The 14,194-nt window shown below is 38.0% G+C and overlaps 1 protein-coding gene across 1 annotated transcript in view; it reads right to left on the reverse strand.

The window, feature by feature from the left end:
* The window catches only part of WDPCP (WD repeat containing planar cell polarity effector), a 353,246-nt gene that overhangs the window by 65,360 nt on the left and 273,692 nt on the right, over positions 1 to 14,194 (reverse strand). Inside the window, exon 15 of the mRNA XM_034657274.1 lies at positions 5,218 to 5,320. Within this exon, the coding sequence (XP_034513165.1) occupies positions 5,218 to 5,320 (103 nt within the window). The remainder of the gene's footprint in view (positions 1 to 5,217; positions 5,321 to 14,194) is intronic.

Raw genomic sequence — 14,194 nt, forward strand, 5'->3', positions numbered from 1 at the left:
CCCTATAAAACAAGTGCACACTGTCTGGGTCCTGGTCAGTAATTTGGGCTGTGTACATCCCCGCAACCTCTCCTCATCGGAATGATGAGGAGGAGAAATCCCCCCAGCAAGAAAGGAGACAGACTGTGGCCTCTGCCACAGAAATGATGGATATGGATATAACCAAATTGTCAGAAATGGAGTTCAGAGTAACAATGGTCAAGATGATGTGTAGGCTGGAAAAAAATATTAATGAAAATATTAACGAGAATATAGAATCTCTAAGGGCAGAAATGAGAGCAAATCTGGCAGAAATTAAAAATGCTATGAATCATATGCAGTCTAAACTAGATGCTCTGATGGCCAGGGTAAATGAGGAAGAAGAATGAATTAGTTAATTGGAAGATGGGATGGAAGAATAGAAGGAAAAAATGGAAACCTGGCTCAAAAAATCCAATCTCAAGAATGTAGATTACGGGAGATTACTGACTCAATGAAACGTTCCAATGTCAGAATCATTGGCATCCCCAAGGGGGTGGAAAAGAGAGAGGTTTAGAAGAGATATTTGAACAAACTGTAGCTGAGAACTTCCCTAATCTGGCAAAGGAAACAAGCATTCATGTCCAAGAGGCAGAGAGGACCCCTCCCAAGATCAATGAGAAGAGACCTACACCACATCACATCATAGTGCAATTCGCAAATATTAGATCCAAGGATACAGTGTTGAAAGCGGCCAGGGGCAAAAGAATGTTCACGTACAGAGGGAGGAACATCAGAATAACATCAGAGCTGTCTACAGAGACCTGGCAGGCTAGGAAGGGTTGGCAGGGTATTCTCAAAGCTCTATCTGAGAAGAACATGCAGCCAAGGATCCTTTATCCAGCAAGGGTGTCATTCAGAATTGATGGAGAGATAAGGACCAGGATCAGAGAATTTTGGTTCTGATCAAAGAATTTTGATCTCCAGGAACAGCAGAAACTGAAGGAATACGTAACCACCAAACCGGCCCTATATGAGCTATTAAGGGGGGGTTCTATAAAAGTAAAGAGGCCCCGAGAGTGATACAGAACAGAAATTTACAATCTATAGAAACAAAGACTTCACAGGCAATATGACATCATTTCTCTCAATAATCACTCTCAATGTGAATGGCCTAAATGCTCCCATTAAATGCCGCAGGGTTGCAGATAGGATAAAAAGACATGACCCATCCATTTGCTGTCTACAAGAGACTCATTTTGAACCTAAAGATACATCCAGACTGAAAGTGAAGGGATGGAAAACCATTTTTCATGCCAGTGGACCTCAAAAGAAAGCTGGGGTAGCAATTCTCAGACAGATTAGATTTTAAACTAAAGACTGTAGTTAGAGATACAGAAGGACACTATATTATTCTTAAAGGATGTATCCAACAAGTGGATATGACAATTATAAATATCTATGCCCCCAACAGGGGAGCAGCTAGATACACAAGCCAACTCTTAACCAGAATAAAGAGACATATAGATAATAATACGTTAATAGTAGGGGACCTCAACACTCCACTCTCAGCACTACACAGATCAGCTAAGCAGAAAATCAACAAAGAAACAAGAGCTTTGAATGAACACTGTACCAGATGGACCTCATATACAGAACACTATACCCCAGAACAACAGAATACTCATTCTTTTCGAACGCACAAGGAACTTTCTCCAGAATAGACCATATACTGGGTCACAAAACACGTCTCAACCGATACCAAAAGACTGCACAGCCAAGGAAACAGTCAAAAAATGAAGAGGGATCCCACGGAATGGGAGAAGATATTTGCAAATGACACTACAGATAAAGGACTGGTATCCAGGGTCTACAAAGAACTCAAACTCAATACACGAGAAACAAATAATCATATCAAAAAACGGGCAGAAGATATGAACAGACACTTTTCCAATGAAGACATACAAATGGCTAATAGACACATGAAAAAATGTTCAAAATCATTAGAGATCAGGGAAATTCAAATCAAAACCACATTGAGATAACACCCTATGCCATTTAGAATGGCAAAAATTGACAAGGTAAGAAACAAATGTTGGAGAGGATGTGGAGAAAGGGGATCCCTCTTACACTGTTGGTGGGAATGGATGTTGGTACAGCCACTTTGGGAAACAAATAGTCCTTAAATTTGTATGGAACCAGAAAAGGCCCCGAATCTCCAAGGAACTGTTGAAAAGGAAAAACAAAGCTGGGGGCATCACAATGCCGGATTTCGAGCTGTACTACAAAGCTGTGATCACAAAGACAGCATGGTACTGGCACAAAAACAGACACATGGACCAATGGAACAGAATAGAGAACCCAGAAATGGACCCTCGGCTCTTTGGGCAACTAATCTTTGATAAAGCAGGAAAAAACATCCGGTGGAAAAAAGACAGTCTCTTCAATAAATGGTGCTGGGAAAATTGGACAGCTACATGCAAAAGAATGAAACTTGACCACTCTCTCACACCATACACAAAAATAAACTCCAAATGGATGAAAGACCTCAATGTGAGACAGGAATCCATCAAAATTCTAGAGGAGAACATAGGCAACAACTTCTATGACATCGGCCAGAGCAACCTTTTTCACGACACATCTCCAAAGGCAAGNAGATAAAATGAACTTATGGGACTTCATCAAGATAAAAAGCTGCTGCACAGCCAAGGAAACAGTCAAAAAAACTAAGAGGCAGCCCACGGAATGGGAGAAGATATTTGCAAAGGACACTACAGGTACAAGACTGGTATCCAAGATCCACAAAGAATTTCTCAAACTCAATACACGAGAAACAAATAAACAAATCATAAAATGGGCAGAAGATATGAACAGACACTTTTCCAATGAAGACATACAAATGGCTAACAGACACATGAAAAAATGTTCAAAATCATTAGCCATCAGGGAAATTCAAATCAAAACCACACTGAGATACCACCTTACGCCAGTTAGAATGGCAAAGATAGACAAGGCAAGAAACAACAATTGTTGGAGAGGATGTGGAGAAAGGGGATCCCTCCTACATTGTTGGTGGGAATGCAAGTTGGTACAGCCACTCTGGAAAACAGTGTGGAGGTCCCTTAAAAAGTTAAAAATTGAACTACCCTATGACCCAGCCATTGCACTACTGGGTGTTTACCCCAAAGATACAGACGTAGTAAAGAGAAGGGCCATATGCACCCCAATGTTCATAGCTGCATTGTCCACAATAGCCAAATCATGGAAGGAGCCGAGATGCCCTTCAACAGATGACTGGATTAAGAAGCTGTGGTCCATATATACAATGGAATATTACTCAGCTATCAGAAAGAACGATTTCTCAACATTTGCTGCAACATGGATGGCACTGGAGGAGATAATGCTAAGTGAAATAAGGGAAGCAGAGAATGACAATTATCATATGACTTCTCTCATCTATGGAACATAAGAACTAGGAAGATCGGTAGGGGAAGAAAGGGATAAAGAAAGGGGGGGTAATCAGAAGGGGGAATGAAACATGAGAGACTGTGGACTCTGAGAAACAAACTGAGGGCTTCAGTGGGGAGGGGGGTGGGGAATGGGATAGACCGGTGATGGGTAGTAAGGAGGGCACGTATTGCATGGTGCACTGGGTGTTATACGCAACTAATGAATCATCGAACTTTGCATCAGAAACCAGGGATGTACTGTATGGTGACTAACATAATATAATAAAAAAACATTAAAAAAAAAAAAAAGAATGGCTAGTATCAAAAAAGACAAAAGAGTCAGTGAAGGTGTGGGTAAAAGAGAATAGTCAGGTACAGTTGGTGGGATGTAAATTGGTGTTGCCACTATAAGAAACAGTGTAGAGGTTCATTACAAAATTAAAAATGGAAATAACATATAACCCAGTAATTACCTATCCGAGTATTTTTCTGAAGAAAGTGAAAACATTAATTCAGAAAGATTTATGTACCTCTTTTTTGCAGATTTATAATAGCCAAGATATGGAAGCAATGCAAGTGTGCAATAGATGAATGGATAAATACAATGTGATTTGTGTGTGTGTATGCATGTGTACACACACACACACACACACGCACACACACACACACACACACTGGAATATTACTGAACCATAATAAAAAAGAATGAAATCTTGCCATTTGGGACAACATGAATGGACCTAGAGGGTATCATGCTAAGTGCAGTAAGTCAGACAGTGAAAGACAAATACCATATATCAGCTGGCTACAGTAATCTAATCAAAGCATTCACAGGGCACAGAAAGCATACTGGTGAATAATGGAATTTCTTCATTTTTCTGAAATTCTGTGATAATTTCTTCACATTCCTTTTCAGCCTTAGTAACTTTAAATAGCTTTAAAATGCAAAACCTCCATTGTTAAAGAGAAGCTGGCAATTGCTCCTTTTGGCTGCAAACAGCATTATAAAAACAAAGATGATCAATCCATGGAGAAGCTTGTTATAATAATTTGAAGCAAATTTACAAAGCAGACATCTATTAAAACTTCGTTTCTTAGGAGTTCCACAAAGAAGTGAATTCTATTACAATTCTGAGGGTCCTCTGCCTAATTTAGGAATAGTAAATACCAGGAAGAATAGGAATTGGAATGTCCAAAGATCAATAGTTCCAGCTTTAGTCACAATAGACAAAATAAGTTTAGGAAAAGGAGGCTCAGGTTGATATTATAATAGTTTTTAAAACTATCTTTTTTATATATTATAAAGTTTTGAACGGACTTTTAGATTGAATTTAGTTTCTGATTCGTCTTCTTTGGAAGACTACACTGTAAAATGACTAGTGGCTTCTAAAAGAAAACAAGTCAACCATCAAACCTAAAATCCCATGTGAAATACTTTGATATAGGACAGAATTCTTTTGAGATATGACATGTTGTTGTGTATAAATAGTTATATAAGTTTCTGTGTTGGCTAATATTAATAACAGCACTTATGATAATAAACTCTTCCCCAAAAATCTTACGAAAACAGTGTCTTTTGACTTTGTGCTAAATGGTGATTAATCAGTGATTATTAATTTTTATATCAACATAGTTCTGACTTATATATCCATATTGTACTATTTACCCAGGCTTAATTCTTTTTTAAAAGTTACTTTATAAAGAAAGTAGTTCAAATTAACCAACTGTGCCTTACAAACAAATATAAATGATACTGAGTAAGTATTGATTGAAACAAAAAGCACTTAAAAAAACTAGCATTAATTCTTACCAACTCCAGAGGTTATTGATTCTGCATCAATGTCACTAGCTCTTTTTCTTGCCACTTCAGCTAGCGCCAGTTCCCCCTTATCTAGTGCAAAGTAATGGATGTCCTTTGGAAATAAAGCAAAATAAAAGATTAATCCAAATGAATCTTGGTCAAGTTACAAAGAAGATTTTGAACAAAAGAGCTTCCTGTTCAGATTACAAAACAGACATGGCTAATGAATATTTTTTTGTGTTTTAATTCTCTCAGTTTTCTTTTCTAGTATAAGCAAATTTTCTTGAATTGTAGATTATAACTATACCTAATAGCATTATTTAAATAAGTTATTTTAATTCTTCAGGGAAAAAGACAAGTTTTTAAACCAAACGTTTGACATACTCAGTTTTGTCAGGAAATAAAAACATTATTGCTATGTTCTTTGGTGAGATTGTAATATCCAAGATGACTTCTCCAAAATTCAATTGTATATCATACTATGATAAGCATTTTTATAAGAAATACAACTACACAAATTTGTCTCTGACATTTATGTGTCTGGCATGTACTACTTTGTTAACATTAATATTACTATTACCTTCAACTCATATAGTCGTCAACAAATAATCAGCGTCTACTAAGTGTTAGGCATTGTTCTGGAATACAGAGATCAATTACAATTCCATGTCTCAAGAAGCTGTGAGCCCACTGGGGAGACAGGCCATTGTGAACAACAATTAATTACATAACATATGATGGGTTTTATAACAGATATTTTCACACGTATGTGCAAAAGAGAAGGGACTGATCCTTGCTCTGAGTCTCGAAGGACAAAAAGAGTCACACTAGGATGGAAAATAGAGAAAAAGTGACAGAATTAGTATCTGGTGCATATATGTATAGAAGACTGAAAAAAACAGTTCTGTTAGGCAATGGTATATCTTTGAATATGGAGGGAGCCTTGGATTGGATGTGTGGGAGAAAGCAGTATAAAATAATACTAAAGTAGGTGTAGCCACTAAAAAGGATTTTGAACTATTTTTGGTGTGCAAAAGATCGCTGGAATATTATTGCAATAAAAATGGAAAAAGAAGGGGCATTTGGTGGCTCAGTCAGTTAAGTGTCTGACTCTCGATTTCGGCTCAGGTCATGATCTCAGGGTCATGAGATCGGGTTCCACACTGGGGGTCCCTGCTCAGTGGGGAGTCTGCTTGAGATCTCTCTTTCCTTCTTCCTCTCTCTCTAGAATAAATAAATAAATCATTTTAAAAATGGAAAAAGAATACAAACAACCAGTTTACAATGAAGAAATATAAATGGCCTATACTCATGAAAGATATTTCACTTTATTAATATTCAAATAAGTGCAATTGAAAAAATACGATTTCAAATTGTTTAAGCTTTTATTTTTTTTAATTTTTTTTTAAGATTTTATTTATTTACTTGACAGAGAGAGAGACAGACAGCGAGAGAGGGAACACAAGCAGGGGGAGTGGGAGTGGAAGAAGCAGGCTCATAGCGGAGGAGCCTGATATGGGGCCCAATCCCATAATGCCGGGATCACTCCCTGAGCCGAAGGCAGACGCTAACCGCTGTGCCACCCAGGCGCCCCAAATTGTTTAAGTTTTTAAAAGTTCAGAATATTTACTGGTTGCAGAGGCCTTCAGGGAAGACGGCAGAATAGGAGGATCATAAGCTCCCCTCATCCCCTAGATACAACTAGATAACACCCACATCAGTGTAAATAACCCAGAAAATGACCCAAAGATTGACAGACCAAACTCTACAGGTAAATGCAGAGAAGCCACATCAAAGAGGGCAGGGAAGGTGGAGATGCTGTCACCAAGAAGGGGGGACACTGCAGATGTGGAGGGGAGAGAGAAGCAGACCCCCACATCAGGCACACCAGGCATCTGAGGCACGGGGGACACACTGGGAAGACAAATCCTCATAACATTTGGCTTTGAAAACCAGAAGGGCCTAAGTTCACAAGTTCTTACCATCAGTGGGGCATTACACCTGGAACTTTAAAAATTAGTGGGCTCCGTTCTGGGAGAGCAGGGAGAACAACAGGAAACTAACTTCCTGCCCTTAATCGTTTTGACTACAAACAGCCCCACTGAGATACAGCATAAAAGCAGCAGTTTGAAAAATGCCTGGGGTATATGGGAATGAGATTTATTTACTAATCTCAGAACATATGCTGGAGGGGCAGGGATCTTTGGGAGACTTTTCCAAGAACAAAATAGCTGCTGGGCACCATTTCACTCCCCTGCCCCCCACCCCCCACCCCAGCCTAAATACATGGATACCTACAGGAACCAGCACAGCACCAACATGTTCCACGCAGCTTACTAACAGTCCACCCTGCCCTGGTGTGCTTCTGCAGATCCACATCCCTAACCCCACCAGTCTTGTCAAGTCTTCCCAGGTGGCTGCAGGTCCTCTCCCTTAGTAGACTGGTGAAGACGATCCTGGCACCACATGCCCCACCCCTACATTCTGCTGCAGACTTTCTTCCTCCAGTATGTCCCTGGCAGGATCCCATCCAAAGTTATGCTACAAGGCTGGCAGTGTGCCACCAGCCCTGACAGGGGTGAGCACCACTCTAAAGTGACTCCTACCCAAGGCAGAGGGTTAAGATAACCCTACACTCCAATCCAACTGTGGCTCCAGAAGTGGGCTGGGAGCAGACATCAAGTCTGACTACAGGCTCCACCCACCAACAAAAACTCAGGGGCTAACACAGGGAAAGCACCTTGCAGTTTGGTGCTACTGCATCTCCGGTAAAGGCCTGGTTTGACTCAACTCAAGCCCAACACGGCCCCAGAATGACCCATTTTCAACACAGTGATCAAAATCTGCACAAAAAAGGCAAAGAGAGCCATTGTAGATGACAGAACTAAAGGCAAATGCAGCTCAGCCACACAGTACTGCACATGCAGTAGGAGACACCCCTAAAGCACCAGGTGTTCTGTGAACTGGGGACATAGCACTGCAAGGCACTACAGGACCTCTTCTTCATAAGGCCACTACTTTCATTTTTTCTTTTTCTTTTTTTTAAAGATTTATTTATTTACTTTAAGAGAAAGAGAGAGTACTGGGGGCGGCGGGGGGAAGGAGAGGGAGAGAGAGAAGCCCAAGCAGACTCCCTGCTGAGCACAGAGCCCCACATGGGGCTTAATCCCACAACCCTGAGATCACAACTTGAGCTGAAATCAAGAGCTGGTTGCTTAACTGACTAAGCCAGCCAGGTGCCCCTAAGGCCACTACTTTCAAGAGCAAGAGATACAGTGGCCTTTCCTAAAACACAGAAAAAGACACAGAGAGCTAGACAAAATGAGAAGACAGAGGAATATGTCCCAAATGAAAGAACAAGACAAAATCAAAGTGAGAGCTAAATGAAATGGAAACAGTATACCTGATAGAGAATTTAAAGTAATGGTCATAAAGATACACTCACTAGACTTGAGAAGAGTAGAGGAACCCAGTGATACCTTCAAAAAAGAGACAGAAAACATAAAAAAAAAAAACCAATGAGAGATGAAGAACTCAATAACTAAAATAAATACACTAGATGCAATAAATAGCAGACTAGAGGAAGCAGAAGAACAGATGAGGGACCTGCAGGAGAGAGTAATGGAAAGCAATCAAACTGACTGGAGAGGGAGGGAAAAAGATAATGAAAACAGATTAATGAAACTCAGCAACACCATGAAGCATAATAACATTTACATTGTACGAATCCCAGAGGAGAAGATAGAGAAAAGGGTTGAAAATTTATTTGAAGAAATAATAGCTGAAAACTCCCCAAATCTGGGGAAGGAAACAGAAATCTAGATCCAGGAGGCACAGAGATTCCTGCCAAAAATTAAACCAAAGAAGTCCACACCAAAACACATAGTAATTAAAATGGCAAAAAAAGCAGCAAAATAGAATTTTAAAAGCAGCAAGAGAAAACAGTTACATTCAAGGGAAGTCCTATAAGACTATCAGTGGATTCTTCAGCAGAAACTTGTAGGCTAGAAGGGAGTGGCATGATATATTCAAAGTGCTGAAAGAAAAAATCCTGCAAACAAGAATACTCTATCCAACATAGCAATCACTCATAATAGAAGCAGAGAGAGGATTTTCCAAACAAAAATTAAAGGAATTCATCACCCTAAACCAGCCCTGTAAGAAATGTTAAAGGGGACTCTGAGCGGAAAGGAGAGAGCTTAGGCAAGAGAAAGAAAAGTAGGAAGCAAAAAGGCACTAAAATTAAGTATACCTATAAAATTCAAGGGCCTCACAGAATAAAAGGATGTAAAGTAGGGCACCATATACATAAAACAGGGCTGGGAAAAGAGTAAAAACATAGTGCTTTTAGAATGGGTTCAAACTTAAGCGACCATCAACTAAACACAGACTGATATACAGATGGTAACCACAAATCAAAAACTGGTAATAAATACATAAAAAAGAAAGAGAAAAGAATTCAAGTATATCACTAAGAAAGAGCAAACCATGAGAGAAAGGAGCAAGAGAACAAAGGAACAGAGAAGAACTACAAAAACAGCCATAAAACAAGTAATAAAATGACAATAAGTGCATCCCTATCAATAATTACTTTGAATGTAAAAGGACAAAATGCTCCAATCAAAAGACGGTGATGGAATGGATAAAAAAGTAAGGCCCATTTATATGCTTCCTAGAAGGGACTCATTTCAGACCTAGAGATACATGCAGATTAAAAGTGAAGGGATGGAAAAGCACTTATCATGCAAATGGATGTGAAAAGAAAGCCAGGGTAGCAGTACTTATGCTGGACAGAGTGGGTTTTAAATCAAAGGCTGTAATAAAGGAAAAAGGACAGTTATAATCATAAAGGGAACAAGCCAAAAATAAACTATAATAATTGTAAATATTTACACACCCAATATGGGAACTCCCAAATACATAAAGCAGCTAATAACAAACACAAAAGAAATAATCGATAGTGATACAATAATATACTTTAACACCCCACTTACATCAATGGGTAGATCATCCACACAGAAAATCAACAAGGAAACAGTGGCTTTGAATGACACACTGGACCGTATGGATCTAACCGATGGATGTAGACCAGATCTATTCAGAACATTCCATCCTAAAATAGCAGATACACTTGTTTCAAGTGCACATAGATTACTGTCCAGAACAGGTCACAAGGTTAGGCTACAACAATTTCAACAAATTAAAAAAGACTGAAGTCATCCTATGCATTTTTTCTGACCACAGTGCTATGAAACTAGAAATCAAACACAAGAAAAAATCTGTAAAGAACACAAGCACATGGAGGTTAAATAACATGCTATCAAGCAATGAATGGGTCAACCAAACTATCAAAGAGGAAATAAAAAATTACATGGAGACAAATGAAAATGAAAATACAATGGTCCAAAATCTCTGAGATGAAGCAAAAGCTCTTCTAAGAGGGAAGTTTATAGCAATACAGGCCTAACTCAAGAAGCAAGAAAAATCTCAAATAAACAACCTAAACGTACAACTAATGGAGCTAGAAAAAGAAGAAGAAACAAACCCCAAACCAGCAGAATAAAGAAAGTAATGAAGATTAGAGCAGAAATAAATGAAATAGAAACTGAAAAAACAGGATAAGGTCAATGAAACCAGGAGCTGGTTCTTTGAAAAGATCAACAAAATTGATAAGCTTTTACCCAGTCTCATTAAAAAAAAAAAAAAGCGAGGGCTCAAATAAACAAAATCATAAGTGAAAGAGGAAATAATAACAACCAACACCAGAGAAATAGAAAGAAACATGATAAAAAATTATATGCCAACAAATTGGGCAGTCTAGAAGAAATGGGTAATTTCCTAGAAACATATAATCTTCCCAAGGTCACTCAGGAACAAACAGAAAATTTGAACAGACCAAGTGCCAGCAATGAAAATAGAATCCGTAATCAAAAAAACTCCCAACAAACAAAAGTCCAGGACCAGGCAGCCTCACAGGTGAATTCTACCAATCATTTTAAAGAGTTAATACATATTCTCTCAAACTATTCCAAAAATGGAAGAGTAAGGAAGGCTTCCAAATTCACTTATGAGATTGCCATTACCCTGATACCAAAGCCAGAAAAAGATAATACAAAAAAATAGAACTGCAGGCCAATATCTCTGGTGAACATGGATGCAAAAATACCCTACAAAATATCACAAACCAAATCCAAGAATACATTAAAAAATCATTGACCTCAATCAAGTGGAATTTATTCTTGGGATGCAAGGGTGGTTCAATATTCACAAATCAGTCACATGATACATCACATCAAGAAAAAGGATAAAAACCACATGATCAATAGATGTGGAAAAAGGATCTGACAAAGCATAACACCCATTCATGATAAAAAACATCAACAAAGTAGGTTTAGAAGGCCATATATAAAAAACTCACAGTTAACATCATTTTCAATGGTGAAAACCCAAGAGCTTTTCTCCTAAGATCAGGAACAAGATAAGGATGTCTACTTTCACCACTTTTTTCAACATAGTACTGGAAGTCCTAGCCACAGCAATCAAATAAGAAAAAGGAATAAAAGGCATCCAAATTAGTAAGGAAGGAGTAAAACTTGCAGTATTTGCAGATGATGTGATACTATACACAGAAAACCCTAAAGACTCTACAAAAAAAACTATTAGAAATGATAAATGAATTCAGTGAAGTCAAGGATATAAAATCAATATACGGAAATCTGATGCTTTTCTATACACTAATAATGTAGTAGCAGGAGGAGAAATTAAGAAAAATATTCCATTTACAACTGCAGCAAAAAAAATAAAATACGTAGGAATAAACTTAACCAAGGAATAAACTTAACTGTACCTTTAGTATAAAACATTGATGAAAGAAATTGAAGATGACACAAACTAATCGAAAGATATTTTATGCTGATGGAGTAGAAGAATCAGTATTGTTCAAATGTCCATACTACCCAAAGCAATCTACAGATTTATTGCAATCTTTTTCAAAATACCAACAGCAACTTTCACAGTACTAGAACAAATAATCCTAAAATCAGTATGGAACCACAAAAGATTCTGAATAGCCAAAGCAATCTTGAAAAAGAAGAACAAAGCTAGAGGTATCACAATTCAAGATTTCAAAAGAGCTGTAGGAATCAAAACCTTATGGTACTGGCATACAAACAGATACATACATCCATGGAACAAAATATAGAGCCCAGAAATAAACCCATGTTTATATGGTTAATTAATCTTCAACAAAAGAGGCAAGAATACGCAATTGGAAAAAGACAGTCTCTTCAACAAATGGTATTGGGAAACTGGACAGCAACCTACAAAAGAATGAAACTGGACGACTTTCTTACACCATATAAAAGTAAACTCAAAATGTACTAAAGACCTGAATGTGAGACCAGAAACCATAAAAATCCTAGAAGAGAGCATAGGCAGTAACTTCTCTGACAGACGTAGCAACGTTTTTCTAGGTATGTCTCCTGAGGCAAGGAAAACAAAAGCAAAAATAAACCATTGGGACTACATGAAAATGAAAAGTTTCTCCACAGCAAAGGAAACACTCAACAAAACTAAAAGACAACCTACTAGATGGGAGAAAATATTTGCAAATAACATATCTGATAAAAGGTCAGTATCCAAAATATACAAAGACCTTTTACAACTCAACACCAAAACCCACAACTAATCCAGTTTAAAATGGGGCAGAAGATATGAACATGGATTTCTCCAAAGAAGACATACAGATGGCCAACAGACACATGAAAAGATGCTCAACACCACTGATCATCAGGGAAATGCAAAAGAAAACCGCAATGACCTCACATCTGACAGAATGTCTAAAATAAAAAACACAAGAAACAATGCGTGTTGGTGAGGATGTGGAGAAAAAGGAATCCTATTGCACTACTGGTGGAATACAAACTAGTTCAGCCACTGTGGAAAATAGTATGGAGGTTCCTCAAAAGAAAACATAACTACCCTCCAATCCAGCAATCCCATTACTGGGTTTTTACCCAAAGAATGCAAAAACATGAATTCAAAGGTATACATGCACCTCTATGTTTATTGCAGCATTATTTACAATAGCTAAGACACAGAAGGAGCCTTAGGCTCAGGTTATGATCTCAGCTCAAGTCATGATCCCCTTTGGCTCACGTCATGAGTCCCTCATCGGGCTTCCTGCTCGGGGGTGGGGGGCTGCTTCTCCCTTTCCCTATGCTCTTCCCCCCTACTCGTGCTCACTCTCTTGCTCACTCTCTAATAAATAAAATCTTTAATAAAGAAATAATGAAATCTTGCCATTTGCAATGACAAGGATGGAGCTATAGAGTATAATGGTAAGTGAAATAAATCAGAGAAAGAGAAATATCCTGTGATTTCACTCCCATGTGGAATTTAAGAAACAAAACAAAAATGAACAAAGAAAAAAAGAGACAAACCAAGAAACAGACTCTTAACTATAGAAAACAAATCGATAGTTACTAGAGTGGAGGTGTATGGGGGGATGGGTGAAATAGGTGAAGGGGATTAAAAGTATACTTGTCATGATGTGCACCTGTAATGTACAAAATTGTTGAATCATTATATTGTGCACCCAAAACTAATATATCACTGTATGTTAACTATACTGGAATTAAAATAAATTATGAAAAGGAATATTTACTGGTTGCAAAGTTTCAGAGAATCAGATACTTAACATTTACTGGGAATATAAAACTTTATAGAGCAGGGGTCCATAAAGTATGACCTATGGGCCAGATATAGCCTGCCTTTTGTATACTCCTCAAGTTAAAAATGGTGCCATTTTTTTAAATGGCTGGAAGAATTGTGCTCACCACTCTTATTTAACTCTAAATGGCTTTGGAATTAGCTTGTGCTACAGACTTAAACATATTTCAATCTAAAACTACAAGGCAAAATAGTACTTACATATGAAACTTAAAATATGATGAAGTAATTTCAATGATAAGTGCCATTTTTTTGA

Source organism: Ailuropoda melanoleuca, chromosome 4 (genome assembly GCF_002007445.2).
Source record: "Ailuropoda melanoleuca isolate Jingjing chromosome 4, ASM200744v2, whole genome shotgun sequence".
Taxonomy (NCBI): Eukaryota; Metazoa; Chordata; class Mammalia; order Carnivora; family Ursidae; genus Ailuropoda; species Ailuropoda melanoleuca.